Raw genomic sequence first — 17,913 nt, forward strand, 5'->3', positions numbered from 1 at the left:
AATAGTAGTTTAAGCACAGAAGTGATCTTCCTGGTGTGCTTGCATCCATCAGATCCAATGCTTGCATACAACAGACTGAAAAATACAACAGACGGAAAACATAGAAAGAGATCTGATGCGACAAGCAGATTCTGCATCAGGATTCAGGAGTTCAGCAAGCACACATATCTGTTCTTCTCCAGGAAAATAGAAGTCATCTGGAATAGTAGTTCAAGCACATAAGTGATATTCTTGGTGGGATCATCACATCCAATGCTTTTACATAAAAAACATACTACTACAACAGATTGAAAACATAGAAAGAGATCTGGTGCTACTTGCATACATCAGAACAATCCCTTGCATTGATTGATCAATTGTGATCATAATGCGCACTAATTGATGGCCAAATTAAGAATCTCACTCGCACTACTGAAAAAACATGCCAGTGAAATACTCCTACTACACACTTGCAACTAGCACTAGCGACTCTGCTTCCTCTGTTTCATCTTCTCTGCTTCCTCTGATGTAAGACTACCACCAAGAAGCTTGCACTGCTGATGATTTCTTCCTCTGATGTAATCCGAGTCAAAGTATTGTGAAATCAGAGATGAATCCATTGGATCTGTGCCTCAGTACACACTTTTCCGACTAGAGCAGCAGAATGCTTTAAGAAGCCACAGAAGCATACAAGAATAAATAGATACGAAAAGATTACTCAAATGCTCTGCAAAATTCAGACCAACAATTCTCTCATTCATATCCAAAATTGATTACAGTATGACTTGATAGTTGGTACATCAAGGACTTTCTTAGCTCAAAGCTTCACTCACACATACACACAAGAGTTCACCAACCAATGCTACTCGTCAGAAACTGCAACTTTAACTCACCACGACGCCAATGCCTAAGAATCCAAGTCAGCCAAGATTAATTTTACAGGAGAGTCAGCATAGTCTCCAGACGCTAGGCAGCTCACATGATTACTGTGTGTATCGACAAGTTCAATTCTACTCCTTTTTTCCTGCTACAAGCCGGGTAGCAAACGGGCATTTTGGATTTTGCGGCGAGTGCGTTTTACGCTCTGTCTCGTGCCGGAATTGCAGTACATGAGCTTCCATTTTAGGCTCATCTGCTTTACTTTGATTTATTGAAAATGCCCTTTATTTACTTAAACCCTTACTTAGGACCAGGTGTGGATGTAGTGTAACTATGCCGTACACATCTTAACAAGGTTTTTGCTGCCTAGCTAGATGGAGACTCTGCTGACACTCTTGTAAAATTACTAATGACTGAAAGGGATTGAAAGAACACTAGAAATCTTGGTGATTAAGTGCAGAACCTAGAGATGCAAAGATTAAATGAAACTCATGTGTGAATGGTTTAGGAAGGACTAGCTTAACTCACCCACACGGACTCAAGAAAGGAATTGGTTCCTTTGCTTCCTCTGCTTTGCTTCCTCTGATGCAATTTCTTCCTCTGCTTCGATCACCCGTGCACTGCAGTCATCCGTGGATTTGCATCGCTTGAGCAAAGTCCCGTCGACGAGCCATCTCGAGGAGGCGAGCTTGATAACGCCATGCGTGCTGTCTTGCTTGGAGCAGCTCCTCAGGGGACTTGGTCACGTCGGAGTGATGGATCCAGGGGTCGTTGAACTGCACGGTGTCCGTCATCTGCTCCACCTTTCGCCGGGCCTCTGCTCTGCTGCGCTCGATCTCCTGCCGACGGCTGGCCTCTTGTTTGGAGGCAGATCGAGCCTTGTCGAGGCGAGCCATGGTGAGGCGAGCGTTCGCGATCAGTTCGCGCATGCTCATCTGCGGCTTCGATTGCGTCGCGGCAGCCGGAGATTCGGAGACCTGGTTCTTGATTGCGGAGGAGTGGAGCGGATCCTTGCCGCTGCTGGGAGACGGAAGCTTGCTGCCGTTCTTGATGTTGGCGGGGACGGCGACATGGAGCTCGCCCCCGGAGCAGGCACCGCGTACGCGCTTCGCCGGCGGCGGTTGCTGGCCGCGCACGGATCCGGGGCGCTTTGGCTTCTTGGCAGCCGCGGGGTTGGCCATCAAGGCGGGGTTGGCCATCACGCGGGAGGAGCAGGAGTGCAGGTCGACGGCGCTACGGCGCGGGAGCAGAGACGACGGGAGCACCGTGGTGCCGGCCATGGTCGCGGCCGCGGAGTTGATCGAGGAGCAACGACCCGGTGTGGAGAGAGAGAGGAAGATGGATCGAGGGAGGCTGATCGGTGGGCGAGGTCAGATGGGTCGTGATTTGGGGGAAACGGGGCGATCAAGAAAGAAAGAAGAGACGCGGGAGAGAAAGAAGTGGCGGCAAGCAATTTGAATCCGAGTCGAAGTCGTCCCAGGCACTTTGGTTTTTGAATCCGAGTCGGCCGGGGCATGGCTAAAACGCGCACTAATGAATTCCGAGTATAAGATGAATCTTTCCAACTAGCACTAATGGCTTCTGATTACTATGTCTCTCTGCTTCAGTTCAGAGTTCAGAGTTTTTTTTTTTTCAAGTCAGAGTTCAGAGTTCTATGGCACACACACACGCACACAAAGAGGACCACCTTCAGTTCAGAGTTCTTACCTGAGCATGGATGTTCAGGTGCATCAAGGTCTTTTTTCAATCCAGAACAGCGTTTATTTGGAGATCCTGATGTGTTTGTAGTGTGTGCACCTACAGATCTTAGTTGCTGCTTGTCAAGTTGAGGATGTCTGTTTATTCTGAAAATTGAACATAGCAACTAAGTGTCAGTTTCGATTTGCCATGTATGATCTCAGAAACCTAAAGATCAAGCTTGCAAAGATTCCAAGGCCCCTATCCCTGGATGCAGTAGAAAATAGGAACAACAGAACATGAAAAAACTTACAGTAGGGAAAACTTACCACATAGGTAACGATCCAAGGAACCATTTTGCATGAACTCATACACTAGAATCCTTTCTTTCCCATGGATGCACCACATTCACTTTGTTAACTTGTTTCTATATTGGCTTACCTTGTACACCCTCCCAAATCCTCCCCATCCAATTATCATCTTCTCTGAGAAATTCTCTGTAGCATCCAAGATCTGACAGAAATCGAACCTTGTGAATCCCGCGCAAGCCTCTTCCATACGGGTACAAAGCTCCACAAGTTCTTTAATGTCAACGATATTCTGTTCTCACATGTCCACTTTTCCTGACTCACAGATAATCTATAATTGTCACCGATGGAGATTTAACAAACGACACTACTAAAAGTATAAAAAATATTGAGAAAATGATCCAGTTTTTTTATGTTTCATGTGGTTACTAATGGAGTAAGCATGTGCTAAAAGGAATTTCACAAGTACAGAACTCTATGTTCGGTCTTATATTTGTTTACAGAGGTAGTATCATACATGTATGATTGCTTCCAGTAGCTAGTGCTCTTTCAGGGCGTGCTAATTAACTTCTGTTTTACTACAGTTAAATTCTATGTGGTGACACAATATTTATTCATGAAAAAGTAACATGTGTAGCAAAAGTCATATCAAAATCATTCATATGGATACAATGAAGCAATCCGAAATTCTTGAAGCATATAACATTGACATGAAACCTCAGTCAATTAGTTTGCACATCTGAGTCCATGATTAAGCGCATTGGGATATTCACAGAAGTAAGAGCTTACCTACAAATGGGTGTTCTCCAATATCGCAGAGTTTTGTAGCTGCTTTGTTTGGAAGCCTAAATGTAGAAAAATCTCATCATTATTGTGCCACCCATCTTTGGTTTCAACAGAGTCATAAGAAGTGGAAAACTTCATGCATTTGAGTCTGTATAACTGAACTTATGGCATTAAATCAACTTAAACAAGGAAAAATCATGCTTATATTGACAAAGAATATGGCAAATCATTTTGTAGCTTAAGTCAAACAAATTCATTGATGTGGCGTACATCCTGTAATGATAAGCTACATAATGGACGAATAATCTGACCTGATGTGACGATTTGAACTATCTGTGACTACAGTGAGCACCCCCTCATCAGCCTGCTAGACAATATCAAATATCATCGTTATTGATGTACAACTAACCAGCACAGATTGTATGACTGAGGTTAGCTGTAGCCCCTCACTCCCCCAATCTCCAATCCTATTGGTCCATGATTAATTTCTCATTGTAAAATCTCCGAGGGTCGAATTGTTTAACGGCAATTAGACCCCAATTCAGACGGGTCACTTGAATAGATCAGTTCAACCGAATTTAAGTAAATCGCTCTGAAACCAGACAGGTTTCAGTTTCGATATCAGCTCTGAAATCAGTTTTGATACTAGTACTAACCTTGACACGGCGACTATCTGCTGTAGAATTGTCGACGAGGGCTGCGCCGCGCGGAGCTCGTCCGCCATCCGTGCGCCCAGCAGCAGGCGGCGGAGGTACCCGCAGTCCTGGCACGCCGTGACGAGCTCGTAGCACCGCCGCAGCGCGCCGCGGAGCTGCTCCAGCGGCCGCCTGGTGGCCTCCCGCCGCATCAGCTCCGCGAGCTCCAGCTCCCTGAGCAGGTCGCCAACGAGCTCCACGTGCTGCGCGAGCCGCACGCAGGCGTCCCGGTGGCGGCGCGCCGCCAGGGCGGCCTGCACGACCATGGAGACCAGCCCCAGCGCGTCCACGCCGACCAGCTGCGCCACGTTGGAGGCCTGCCCCAGCGTGCCCCACAGGCTGCTCGAAGGGCTGTCCCATGGGCTCGCCATGCTCGCTGCTCCCCGCTCCTGCGCTCTGCGGCCTCTCCCCCTCCAGGCCTCGTGGCCGCCATTGACACGTATCCATCGGCGTGTCTGTGTGTCGCCGGCGACTTTGACTAAGCGTGCTATATGTGTGGACTTTTGTTGCATTCTAACGCCACATTTCTTGTTTTAATTTTTACAAGGACACAAATGGCCTTTTTTTTGGTGTGGAATGTCGCATTCGCTTACTATGGATACAAATGGACTACACCTACAAAACCACAAATCAACTTTTACCATCTTTGCTGACAAGTTTCGCCCATAGTAATGTCTGCAGCGAGGAAATAGTGTTAGATAACCGGTTTTCATCAATAAAAAAAGGATTCGATAAGCTCCGGACAATGCCTTCAGCAAGGGGAATACGAAATCTAAGATTTTCAAAATTCAAAATTTCATACTCAAATAGCACCACCATAGACAAAGTCTTCTACGTTCACACCATGAAATTATCTAATACTCATATGGGGAAGCAACTTCGCTCATTTTGGAATAAGGTCTTTCCGCCCTCTTCCTACCTGGACGACATTCGATTCGGCTCCGTCAAAGGGTCTGTGAGAGTTTGTGTCACCAAATCTATTGGCTCTCTTTAGATACCGGTAAAGTGGTAATTCGTGTGTATCAAGAACCCCTATTTAATTAATAAAGAATGAAAAGGCCAAATCTTGTGATTAGTCCATATTAACCACTCATGTGCTTGTCCGGGCATAAAATCCAGCACTAAACATTCTGCTTAAAATTAACAAAATTGTTGCAAGCATGTCCGGGCATAAAATCCATACCCCCCTCGCCGTTGCAAGCATGTTTTCTCTCTTCTATTCTGTTCTCCCAGGATTGAATAGCAAAAAACTACCACATTACGGGCTACCGTTGCAAAAAACTACCGCTTTTTAAAAAAACTACCATAAAAGTGGTGGGCTGTTCCAAAAACCCTAGTGGTCGAATCGTTACAGTTTAAGCGCGGTTATGACACGTGGGGCCCGTCCGTCAAGTTTCTGTCGGCCGTGGCTGACGGCGCGCGCGATGACGGCCGTTAGACTGCGTCGTCCTGGCCAGGTCAAGATGACCCACTCCCACTCTCGCTCACCCACTCCCACTCTCTCCCCCTCGCTCTATTCTCCCCTTCCCGAGAGCTCGCCATCGTCACTGACCACCTCCCCTTCCTCGTCGCTGGCCAGGATGCCTTCTTGGAATGATGGAGATGAGAGCTTTGACGATGACGGCATGTGGGTCAACCTGATGGACATGGAGTACTTTGTAAGTCTCACCCTCCTCCCTCTGCCATTATTTAGGGTTAGGGTTAGGATTCAATCGATTTGGGAATTAGGGTTGATGATATGCACATTTATATGGATGGATTCCTATGGTTAAGGGGGTAGGTTTAGCTAGTGTTTGATGGATCTGCAACTATTGGATGCATTGGTTGTCTGATCTACCCTGTACTGCATGTAGGACACACCTGACACCATCCCTGAGCCACTGTGGTGTGGTGCTCCCATGGAGGAAGTTACCACGTGCACTCTGCACCAGATGACGCCTAGGAACTGTGTTGCTTTTGAAGGTGCTAACACTGGGAGGAGGTTCTACGGATGCCCTGTTCAGGTGAGTAATGTAGTAAATCAATAGCTCATTGTTAGCCGAAGTCAGTGTTCTTATTTGCAGACAGTGGTTTTCTACTTGATATATGAAGTCAGTGATTCATTTATGCTTTGTGGTTATTAGTTATGCTTAGTGGATTCAGTTATGCTGGATGGATTCAGTTATTGTGTAGTGGTTTGAAGTTTGTAGGAAGTCAGTGATTCAGTTATGCTAAGTGTTGGTTTCTGTTTGCATTAAATAGAGAGCAGAAATGCTCTCCTTGTAGCTTGAGAGCAAAAATGCTATGTCTTTGTAGCTAGAGTGCATAAATGTTATCTATCTCTATTTAAAAATAGTTGGCACTGGATTGAGTTATGAATGTGTATATATCCTCTCTAGCTTTACTCTTTATATATCCTTTGTATATTAACTGTATTGAATTGCATAGATTTCTGAATTTGTACATCTCCTCCTTGTATATTAACTCGGTTTTAACTGAATTTATGCATTTTCTTAAGTATGTGTTGTCTGATGAAACTTCAATTATTTCTAAATTTATAACTGTTGTTTGATTGAACCGGGAGGTGTGAACTGTGGTGTAGTTCAGTGGGTTGATCCTGTCTGGTATGATGTACTTAAGAATTGCCTCATCAAGATGTGGGAAATGTTCCATGAGCAAAACCTTGGCAGGATTCAAGACAAGCATGCATATGAGGATGAGGTTGCCAATTTGAAGAAGGAGTATGATAATCTCCGCACTGATTATCATAAAATGGTTGATGATGTTAGCAAGATGTTTGACTGGCAGGATGGTGTTGGCAAGATTGACTGTTCAGGGCAACAACATGACACCACATTACTTAATTGTTCCAAGAAGTTCAAACAAACCTTGTTCATGGCAACCAACAGAGTTCAGGGCAACAAAGAAAGATAGCAAACTAAGTGTCCCAAGCATGTCTAACAAACATAGTTCAGGGCATGACAAATATATGTTTCATAACCATATTACAACATATTCAATGGTTGCCACTAGCTGTGAAATACAAAGCAAATTTGCTTGGGGCTTTACTCTTCCTCTTTGAACCAGCATCAGCTTGACCTGAGGTTGATGCTACACTTGGAGCATTGAAACATGTTGCAACTCTTGATCTGGTGTTCTTTGCTGGAGATGATGCACTTGACCTGGTGTTGTTGGTTGGTGCTGAAGCTGTTGGGTACTTTCTCTTTCTTGATCCCACTGTCGAGACTGCAGTACCAGTAGTGGTTGCCCTAACTGAAGCTGCAGCTAGTTTCCTGGCCCTAACTGCATTTGCTGAAGCTACAGCACGACCAGAAGCCTCGGTGGCAACATATGATGTGGCCCTAACTGGAGGTGCACTTGCTGTAGGTGGCCTGGGTGGTGCTGAAGTTGTTGGGTAGGATGCTCTGTTTTACTACAATTAAAACAGTAGTAGGTGAAAAATATTGATGCATTGATATTTGCTGCAAAATTTTAAGAAATATTGTGCATTGGCTTAGTTACCTGGTGCATTGGCTTACTATGGATACAAATGGACTACACCTACAAAACCACAAATCAACTTTTACCATCTTTGCTGACAAGTTCCGCCCATAGTAATGTCTGCAGCGAGGAAATAGTGTTAGATAACCGGTTCTCATCAATAAAAACCTCCGGGTCTAGAGTAGCAGAAGAAAAACATGAAACGTGATACGTTTGAATTACAATGTAGTCGACGGAAAATCAGTAGCTGGTACCAACCACACACACATGTTTATTTTCACTCCACAAAAGTGATCTTTGATATCTCGAATATGTACGCTACCTGAGCCGTAAAAAGCCCATAATCCTCGCTCACATTTTTTAATATATTCTGTGTGAATTTTGAATTTGCTAACCACATGTCCCAGGTGGTAAATGTTTTCCATCATATCAAACCTCCGGGTCTAGAATGATTCGAACTCTGGTCGACATTGGAGCTGAACTTGTTATGGTTACTTCTATTGTCCTGCTTGATTGGCCCATGTATGTCAACGTCGTGCCTCTGTCGGCACACCCATGGATCACCGCAGCGGGCTGCTTAGGCTCCATTCGTAAGCTTATGCTTTCAGAGTTCAGCATTGCAGCAACATATGTCATGGTGGGCCGATCTGTCCTGGGCACAAAGCAGTGCCACCTGAGCACATCTCATTATCTCAGCGACTTCATATTTGTCTCCTAACAACGGATCCACAAGCTCATGCAACCTTTAGTCCTTCCACATATGCCAGGGCTGAAAGAATATATTTGACTTTAAAGAAATGCAATGTAAATCGAAATCAATGGTTAAGATTAAAACTCCTTTCTTTACTTAGAAACTGTAGTGAGTCTATTTTCTAGTATTGAGCATAGAGAAATGTTCTCACTCACATCACGGACAAGACAACCAACAGCATCCCCTTGTTTGTCGAGAATGGTATTCTTTCGTCCACTAATAATCACCGGAACCAAGATGCCAAAGCTGAATACATCTGTCTTCAGTGAGTAAACTCCTCGAGATGCATACTCTAGAGCTTTCTAACCACTGAAAAATTGAAACAAAGGATGTCAAAACTGTAAGATTAGAACATTTGAACACAAATGATGAGAATTTGTATATAGCAGGCAGAACACAAATGATGGGAATTTGTGATTATTGGTACATGGTTCCTGCGACCCTACTCGTGCGCTCTTCTCCTACATCTGAACTCAGTGTTCTAGCTGATCCAAAATTAGTAAGCTTCAGGTTCATGTTATAATCCAAGAGGATATTATGTGGTTTCAAGTCTCTGTGGACAGCCAGAAAATGGAGCCTTTATGCAGGTAAACAAGGCCCTCTATTAACCCTATAATTATCTTGAATCGCTTATCCCAGTCTAGCAAACATCCTTTTCTTCTGTTTGCAAAAGATAATGCAATCGCAGTTCCTATCAACTATTGACGTATTGCTCTAAACTAAACTAGAATAGTTTTTATGATTCGAGCAACAAAGAATCAGGTCAGGTGATAACTAGTTCTGTTGTAGCTTTCCATTTAACTGTTGAAGTTTTGAATTTGGGCACATATTTACTAGGAATTAAACAAGGTGTGAGGATTTAGTGGTTGCTACTATGGTCATCAATGAGGACATTTCTAGGCAATGGCCCAGGTTTAGGGGTGTGTGAACAAAATTTTGGACTACACTAAATTTGAAAAAGGCGAACATTTTTTGAATTTGTGAACAAAAATTGAAAACAAGAACAATTTTGAAAGGCATGAACATTTTTTTTAAGTCCCAAATATTTTTTGAAAAAACAAACATTTTTTGAATTTGTGAACAAAATTTGAAAATGAAAACATTTTTAAAGTTTTGAACAATTTCTAAAAAACATAAACACTTTTTGACATAAGGAAAAGTAAATTTGAAAAAATGAAACAGTAAAAAGGAGATGGAAGAAAAGGGAAAATAAAGAAACAGTATCAAGAATGAGAAACGAAAGAAGGAAAAAAATGGTTTAAGAACCTCCTCGAAGGTTCCTAAAACAAAAGAACTGGCTAGGAACCTTCTAGAAGGTTTAGTGGTAGAAAACATTACAGAGAAACCTACGCTAAGGATGGTAAATGGGCCGGCCCACAATGTTACTCATTTCGATCATTCTATGTGTTTGGTCGACAACTTGAGGCAACGAGCGTCAATAAATTCCATATGTTTGGGGAGTAGCGTCAAATAGACAGTACCATGCATCGGAGGCCGCCCGACTGGTCCAGCCAATTGTCGCGCGTGAAAATATGGAATAAATCATCAAAATGAAAGTGCAACTAATCCCCGGGTGATTTTGGTAATTCATAACAACATATAGCTCATTGAACTAATATCCATTCAAGATTAATGTTTCAGAAAATTCAATGATTGGCATGGCATGGACTAGAGATGTGGACCCCTCAAAATGCGAAGGACACATATTGGCAAAAGCTCAAGACTCTTCATTTTCATTTTAGTGATCCAAGATCACATTGAGTCCATAGGAAAAGCCAATACTATTAAAAGGGGGTGAGGTGTTGCTTAATGGCTTGCTTGCTCCAAATGCTTAGTGATATGCTCCAAAAGCCCTCAACCACTTTCTCATTTTCACATATGTCCTAAACCTAAAGTCAAACTCAGCCCCACCGATTTGATCTATCCGGCGCCACCGAGTTCACTTGACATAGCCATAGCCGGAAACCCTAATCAGTTCGGTCTCACCGATAGGGATCTCGGCCTCACCGACATGGGATTGCAAACTCTCTGTTTCCCTTCGTAACGTTTCGGTCTCACCGAGATATGCAATCGGTCCCAATGAGTTTGCAATGCAAACTCTCAATTTCCTTTTTGTAACGTTTCGGCCTGACCAAGTCTCTCTTTGCTTAGTACCGAAATCGGTCTCACCGAGTTCATGTGATCGGTCTCACCGAGATGAGGTTTTGCCCTAACCCTAGCGCATCGGTCCCACCAAGTTGATCTTGTCGGTCCCACCGAAAATCCTAACGTTCACATTTTGAACCAGATCGGTCTGACCGAGTTTCACTATTCGGTCTCGCGAGTTTGGTAAATTGTGTGTAACAGTTAGATTTTGTGTGGAGGCTATATATACCCCTCCACCCCCTTCTCCATTTGTGAGAGAGCCATCAGAACGTGCCTACACTTCCACTACTCATTTTTTGAGAGAGAACACCTACTCATGTGTTGAGACCAAGACATTCCAATCCTACCACAAGAACCTTGATCTCTAGCCTCCCCCAAGTTGCTTTCCACTCAAATCATCTTTCCACCATATCCAAATCTGTGAGAGAGAGTTGAGTGTTGGGGAGACTATCATTTGAAGCACAAGAGCAAGGAGTTCATCATCAACACACCATCTATTACCTTTTGGAGAGTGGTGTCTCCTAGATTGGTTAGGTGTCACTCGGGAGCCTCTGTCAAGATTGTGGAGTTGAACCAAGGAGTTTGTAAGGGCAAGGAGATCGCCTACTTCGTGAAGATCTACCCAAGTGAGGCAAGTCCTTCGTGGGCGATGGACATGGTAGGATAGACAAGGTTGATTATTCGTGGACCCTTCGTGGGTGGAGCCCTCCGTGGACTCGCGCAACCGTTACCCTTCGTGGGTTGAAGTCTTCATCAACGTGGATGTATGATAGCACCACCTATCGGAACCACGCCAAAAATCTCCGTGTCTACATTGTGTTTGCTCCCTCCAAACTCCTCCCTTCTACCTTCATATGCAATGATTTACATTCCACTGCTATACTCTTAGAATTGCATGTGTAGTTTGATTGCTTGACTTGTGTTAAGTTGCTAAAATCTGCCAAGACTTAAAATTGGGAAAAGGCTAGATATTTATTTTGTCAAGTAGTCTAATCACCCCCCTCTAGACATACTTTCGATCCTACAAGTGGTATCAGAGCTTTGGTCTCCTTTTTCCTTGATTTCCATAGCTTTGGTGATCATAGCCTTGGTTTCACAACCTAGGAGAGTATGGTGTCTAATGAGGGAAATTACCACCATAGAGGTCCTTACTTTGATGGTACTAATTTTGCTAGTTGGAAGCATACGATGAAAATGCATATTCTTGGACATAACCCCGCCGTTTGGGCTATTGTGTGTATTAGTTTGCAAGGTGAATTCTTTGATGGGAGAAAACCGAATCATGAAGCAACTGCGAAAGAATTGAAGATGCTGCAATACAACGCTCAAGCTTGCGATATCCTCTTCAATGGATTGTGCCCCGAAGAATTCAACAAAATCAGCCGTCTTGAAAATGCAAAGGAAATTTTGGATACTTTGATTGATATGCACGAAGGTACCGAGTCCGTCAAGGAATGCAAGTTGGATGTGCTTCAAAGTCAGCTTGACAAGTTCAAAATGAACGATGGTGAAGGTGTCGTTGAAATGTACTCTAGGCTTGCTCTCATCACAAATGAGATTGTCGGCTTAGGAAGTGAAGAGATGACTAACAGATTCATCATCAAGACGATCCTAAGAGCCTTGGATGCAAAATATGATACCATGTGCACATTGATCCAAATTATGCCCAATTACAAAGATCTCAAGCCAATGGAAGTCATTGGAAGAATTGTTGCTCATGAGATGTCACTCAAGGATAAGGAAGAGCTTCACAACAAGTCTAGTGGTGCTTATAAAGCTTCGTTGATGCTCCTGCCACATCAAGTGAAAAACAAGTCTTCAATGAATAATTGAGCTTAATGGTGAAGAACTTCAAAAAATTCTACAAGAGTAGAAGCAAAGAGGGAAGCTCCAAGTAAAGATCCTACCATGACAAAAGATCTTCTAGTCATGATCTTAATTGCTACAATTGTGGAAGACCCGGACACTACTCAAATGAGTGTACGACTCCCTACTAAAGAAAAGAAGACTCACCTAAAAGGAGAAGTAGAAGAGAAGAATCACCTCCAAGAGAGAGAAGGAGTAGATATGATCGTTATGAACGAATAACCTCTCGCAGAAGCAAGGATTCGAAAAGGAAGGACAAGTCATCAAGGAGCTACACAAAACGAAGACATCAAGCTCATGTTGGTGAATGGGTATCTGGTTCTGATTCCGACCACCACTCTAAGAGAAGTTATCACTCCGACTCCGAATATACTCAAGATGAAGGTGTTGCTGGTCTTGCACTTGTGTCAACCAACTCCTACGACATATTTGACTCACCAAATGAAGGAAATGGAATATGCTTCATGTCTAAAGGCCCCAAGGTATCACACCCCAAGTATATTGATTTCAATAGTGATGAAGATGATTTGCTAGGTAATGATGAGTTACTTGTTGACAATGCTAGTGATGAAAACTATGATGAAATTGCTATTAATCATGTTAATCAAGATGAAACAAATGACAATGATAAGAAGGAGATTGAGCGTCTAACTAAAGAACTAAACACTCTTAAGTTAGCTCATGAAACTACTTTAGAATATCATCGAGAACTTTTAAAAACTCATGAGAAGCTATGCTTCGAGAAGCTCGACCTAGAGCAAGAGCATGGGTTCTTAAAAGAAATCAATGATGATCTTTAGAAGAAAAGTTCTTCTTACATTGCCAAGTGTTTACTCTTGTCTACTTACATGCCACAAGTAAAATCTAGCAACAACAGTAAGAAAGATTATTCTTCTAGTAGTAACAATAATCATGCTAAATCCAATATTGTTGCTTCTAGTAGTTCTCTTGATTCCACTAATGATTCTCTTAGCCAAGTTACACTTGAGCAAGAAAATAGCTTATTGAAGGGAATTATAGAGAAAGGTGTTTACAAGAGCCTTGCCGGAAGTAAGCAATTTGAGGAAATTGTACGCAAGCAAGGAAGGCACCGGAAGAATCAAGATGTTGGTTTTGAACAAAAGTTCAATTCCAATGGAGTTGAGTGGGAAGAAGATCAATACCCCAAGATGAAGTTTGTTCCTCAACAAGAGAAGTATGATCCTACTTCCTTCAAGGGAGCACAAGCTCAAGTTGATCTTCCACCACAAGACCACAAGCTAAAAGGCAAGGACAAGCTTCAAGAGGAGATTGATGCATTTGAAGAAGCTCCAAAGGCCTTGGTCAAGTGGGTTCCCAAGGCTACTTCAAGTTGTACTTTATCAAGTACATCTACAACCCCAAGGATTCCCATCAAGATGATGTGGATCCTGAAGAAGAACTAGAGAGTTCTTGAGGGTGACTCCGCCAACATACTTCACTCATATTCATATTGGCAAGGACAAGTGCAATCAACTTCCACATCTTGCACTAGTTCAAACCCTCTTGTTAGTAAGTCAAGGGACAAGGTAACCTAATGCTTTCATGGACATAATCACATGTGTACTTCACTCTATGTCTATGGATATCCTTGTTTGTTCCTTGTGGGACTAACCCATGTAGGTATTGAAAGTGCAACACACTCCAATGGATTGCTCCAAATGATCTACATCAACATTGAGCGTCCACACCTTCAACATCTACACGAAGTCATCATCGACAAAAACCCAAGGTTAGTTCTGAATGAACTATGCCCTAGTGGCAATAATAAAGTTATTATTTATTTCTTCATATCATGATAAATGTTTATTATTCATGCTAGAATTGTATTACCAGGAAACATAATACATGTGTGAATACATAGAGAAACAGAGTGTCACTAGTATGCCTCTACTTGACTAGCTTGTGAATCAAAGATGGTTAAGTTTCCTAACCATAGACATGAGTTGTCATTTGATTAACAGGATCACATCATTAGGAGAATGATATGATTGACTTGACCCATTCCGTTAGCTTAGCACTTGATCGTTTAGTATGTTGCTATTGCTTTCTTCATGACTTATACATGTTCCTATGACTATGAGATTATGTAACTCCCATTTACCGGAGGAACACTTTGTGTGCTACCAAACATCACAACATAACTGGGTGATTATAAAGGTGCTCTACAGGTGTCTCCAAAGGTACTTGTTGAGTTGACGTATTTTGAGATTAGGATTTGTCACTCCGATTGTCGGAGAGGTATCTCTAGGCCCTCTCGGTAATGCACATCACTATAAGCCTTGCAAGCAATGTAGCTAATGAGTTAGTTCCGGGATGATGCATTACGTAATGAGTAAAGAGACTTGCCGGTAACGAGATTGAACAAAGTATTGAGATACCGACGATCGAATCTCGGGAAAGTAACATACCGATGACAAAGGGAACACTGTACGTTGTTATGCGGTTTGACCGATAAATATCTTCGTAGAATATGTAGGAGCCAATATTAGCATCCAGGTTCCGCTATTGGTTATTGACCGGAGACGTGTCTCGGTCATGTCTACATAGTTCTCGAACCCGTAGGGTCCGCACGCTTAAAGTTAGACGACGGTTATATTATGAGCTTATGTGTTTTGATGTACCGGAGGTAGTTCGGAGTCCCGGATGTGATCACATACATGACGAGGAGTCTCGAAATGGTGGAGACATGAAGATTGATATATTGGACGACTATATTCGGACACCGGAATGGTTCCGGGGGTTATCGGATATATACCGGAGTACCGGGGGGTTACCGGAACCCCCCCGGAGGTTAATGGGCCTCATGGGCCCATGTGGTGGAAGAGGAGAGGCGACCAAGGGGCAGCTGCATGCCCCTCCCCCCCAAGTCCGAATTGGACAAGGAGGGGGAGGGGGGGGGGCGGCGCCCCCCCTTTCCTTTCCCCCCCTCTCTCGTTCCCTCTCCTCTCCTACTTCAACAAGGAAGGGGGAGTCCTACTCCCGGTGGGAGTAGGACTCCTCATGGGGCGTGCCAAGGGTGGCCGGCCCCCTCCCCCTCCTCCAGTCCTTTATATACGGGGAGGGAGGCACCCCCTAGAGACACAACAATTGATCCTTGAGATCTCTTAGCCGTGTGTGGTGCCCCCTCCACCATAATCCACCTCAATAATATCATAGCGGTGCTTAGGCGAAGCCCTACGTCGGTAGAACATCATCATCATCACCACGCCGTCGTGCTGACGGAACTCTCCCTCAAAGCTCGGCTGGATCGAAGTTCGAGGGACGTCATCGAGCTGAACGTGTGCTGAACTCGGCGGTGCCGTGCGTTTGGTACTTGATCGATCGGATCGTGAAGACGTACGACTACATCAACCACGTTGTGCTAATGCTTACGCTTTCGGTCTACAAGGGTACGTGGACAGACTCTCCCCTCTCGTTGCTATGCATCACTATGATCTTGCGTGCACGTAGGAATTTTTTTGAAATTACTACGTTACCCAACAATGGCATCCGAGCCTGGTTTTATGCGTTGATGTTATATGCATGAGTAGAACACAAGTGAGTTGTGGGCGATACAAGTCATACTGCTTACCAGCATGTCATACTTTGGTTCAGCGGTATTGTTGGATGAAGCGGCCCGGACCGACATTACGCGTACGCTTACACGAGACGAGTTCTACCGACGTGCTTTGCACACATGTGGCTGGCGGGTGTCAGTTTCTCCAACTTTAGTTGAACCGAGTGTGGCTACGCCCGGTCCTTGAGAAGGTTAAAATAGCATTAACTTGACGAACCATCATTGTGGTTTTGATGCGTAGGTAAGAACGGTTCTTGCTAAGCCCGTAGCAGCCACGTAAAACTTGCAACAACAAAGTAGAGGACGTCTAACTTGTTTTTGGAGGGCATGTTGTGATGTGATATGGTCAAGACGTGATGCTATATTTTATTGTATGAGATGATCGTGTTTTGTAACCGAGTTATCGGCAACTGGCAGGAGCCATATGGTTGTCGCTTTATTGTATGCAATGCAATCGCCCTGTAATTGCTTTACTTTATCACTAAGCGGTAGCGATAGTCATAGAAGCAATAGTTGGTGCGATGACAATGATGCTACGATGGAGATCAAGGTGTCGCACCGGTGACGATGGTGATCATGACGGTGCTTCGGAGATGGAGACCACAAGCACAAGATGATGATGGCCATATCATATCACTTATATTGATTGCATGTGATGTTTATCTTTTATGCATCTTATCTTGCTTTGATTGACGGTAGCATTATAAGATGATCTCTCACTAAATTTCAAGATAAAAGTGTTCTCCCTAAGTATGCACCATTGCCAAAGTTCGTCGTGCCCAGACACCACGTGATGATCGGGTGTGATAAGCTCTACGTCCATCTACAACGGGTGTTGCACACATAGAATACTCAGGTTAAACTTGACGAGCCTAGCATATGCAGATATGGCCTCAGAACACTGAGACCGAAAGGTCGAGCATGAATCATATAGTAGATATGATCAACATAGTGATGTTCACCATTGATAACTAGTCCATTTCACGTGATGATCGGTTATGGTTTAGTTGATTTGGATCACGTGATCACTTAGATGATTCGAGGGATGTCTATCTAAGAGGGAGTTCTTAAGTAATATGATTAATTTAACTTAAATTTATCATGAACTTAGTACCTGATAGTATTTTTCTTGTCTATGTTTGTTGTAGATAGATGGCCCGTGCTGTTGTTCCGTTGAATTTTAATGCGTTCCTTGAGAAAGAAAAGTTGAAAGATGATGGTAGCAATTACACGGACTGGGTCTATAACTCGAGGATTATCCTCATTGCTGCACAAAAGAATTACGTCCTGGAAGCACCGCTGGGTGCCAGGCCTGCTGCAGATGCAACTAACAACGTTAAGAACGTCTGGCAGAGCAAAGCTGATGACTACTCGATAGTTCAGTGTGCCATGCTTTACGGCTTAGAACCGGGACTTCAGCAATGTTTTGAACGTCATGGAGCATATGAGATGTTCCAGGAGTTGAAGTTAATATTTCAAGCAAATGCCCGGATTGAGAGATATGAAGTCTCCAATAAGTTCTACAGCTGCAAGATGGAGGAGAATGGTTCTGTCAGTGAACATATACTCAAAATGTCTGGGTATTGCAATCACTTGATTCAACTGGGAGTTAATCTTCCGGATGATAGTGTCATTGACAGAATTCTTCAATCATTGCCACCAAGCTACAAGAGCTTCGTGATGAACTATAACATGCAAGGGATGAACAAGACAATTCCCGAGCTCTTCGCAATGCTAAAGGGTGCGGAGGTAGAAATCAAAAAGGAGCAT

The 17,913-nt window shown here is 43.5% G+C and overlaps 1 protein-coding gene and 1 pseudogene across 4 annotated transcripts; both read right to left on the reverse strand.

The window, feature by feature from the left end:
- Positions 1 to 705: 705 nt before the first annotated feature.
- Positions 706 to 4,756, reverse strand: LOC119340882 (cell number regulator 13-like). Of its 4 annotated transcripts, none has more exons than XM_037612783.1 (5): positions 4,286 to 4,756; positions 3,941 to 3,993; positions 3,633 to 3,688; positions 2,865 to 3,158; positions 706 to 2,702 (listed from the first exon to the last, which is right to left on the reverse strand). In XM_037612783.1, exons 1-2 carry the CDS (start codon positions 4,693 to 4,695, stop codon positions 3,969 to 3,971), a joined length of 435 nt encoding a protein of 144 aa, XP_037468680.1. In that variant the 5' UTR covers positions 4,696 to 4,756; the 3' UTR covers positions 706 to 2,702; positions 2,865 to 3,158; positions 3,633 to 3,688; positions 3,941 to 3,968. The 4 variants fall into 4 exon arrangements, with proteins under 4 accessions (XP_037468680.1, XP_037468681.1, XP_037468678.1 ...); XM_037612784.1 differs by having other exon boundaries at positions 2,865 to 3,174; XM_037612781.1 differs by lacking the exons at positions 3,941 to 3,993; positions 4,286 to 4,756 and having other exon boundaries at positions 3,633 to 3,690.
- A 3,477-nt stretch (positions 4,757 to 8,233) lies between these two features.
- Positions 8,234 to 17,913, reverse strand: part of LOC119339181 — a 78,314-nt pseudogene continuing 68,634 nt past the window's right edge.

Source organism: Triticum dicoccoides, chromosome 7B, assembly GCF_002162155.2.
Source record: "Triticum dicoccoides isolate Atlit2015 ecotype Zavitan chromosome 7B, WEW_v2.0, whole genome shotgun sequence".
Taxonomy (NCBI): domain Eukaryota; kingdom Viridiplantae; phylum Streptophyta; class Magnoliopsida; order Poales; family Poaceae; genus Triticum; species Triticum dicoccoides.

Coding starts and splice junctions, on each gene's coding strand:
- LOC119340882 (XM_037612781.1), bottom strand. CDS start 2,138: ATGGCCGGCACCACGGTGCTCCCGTCGTCTCTGCTCCCGCGCCGTAGC.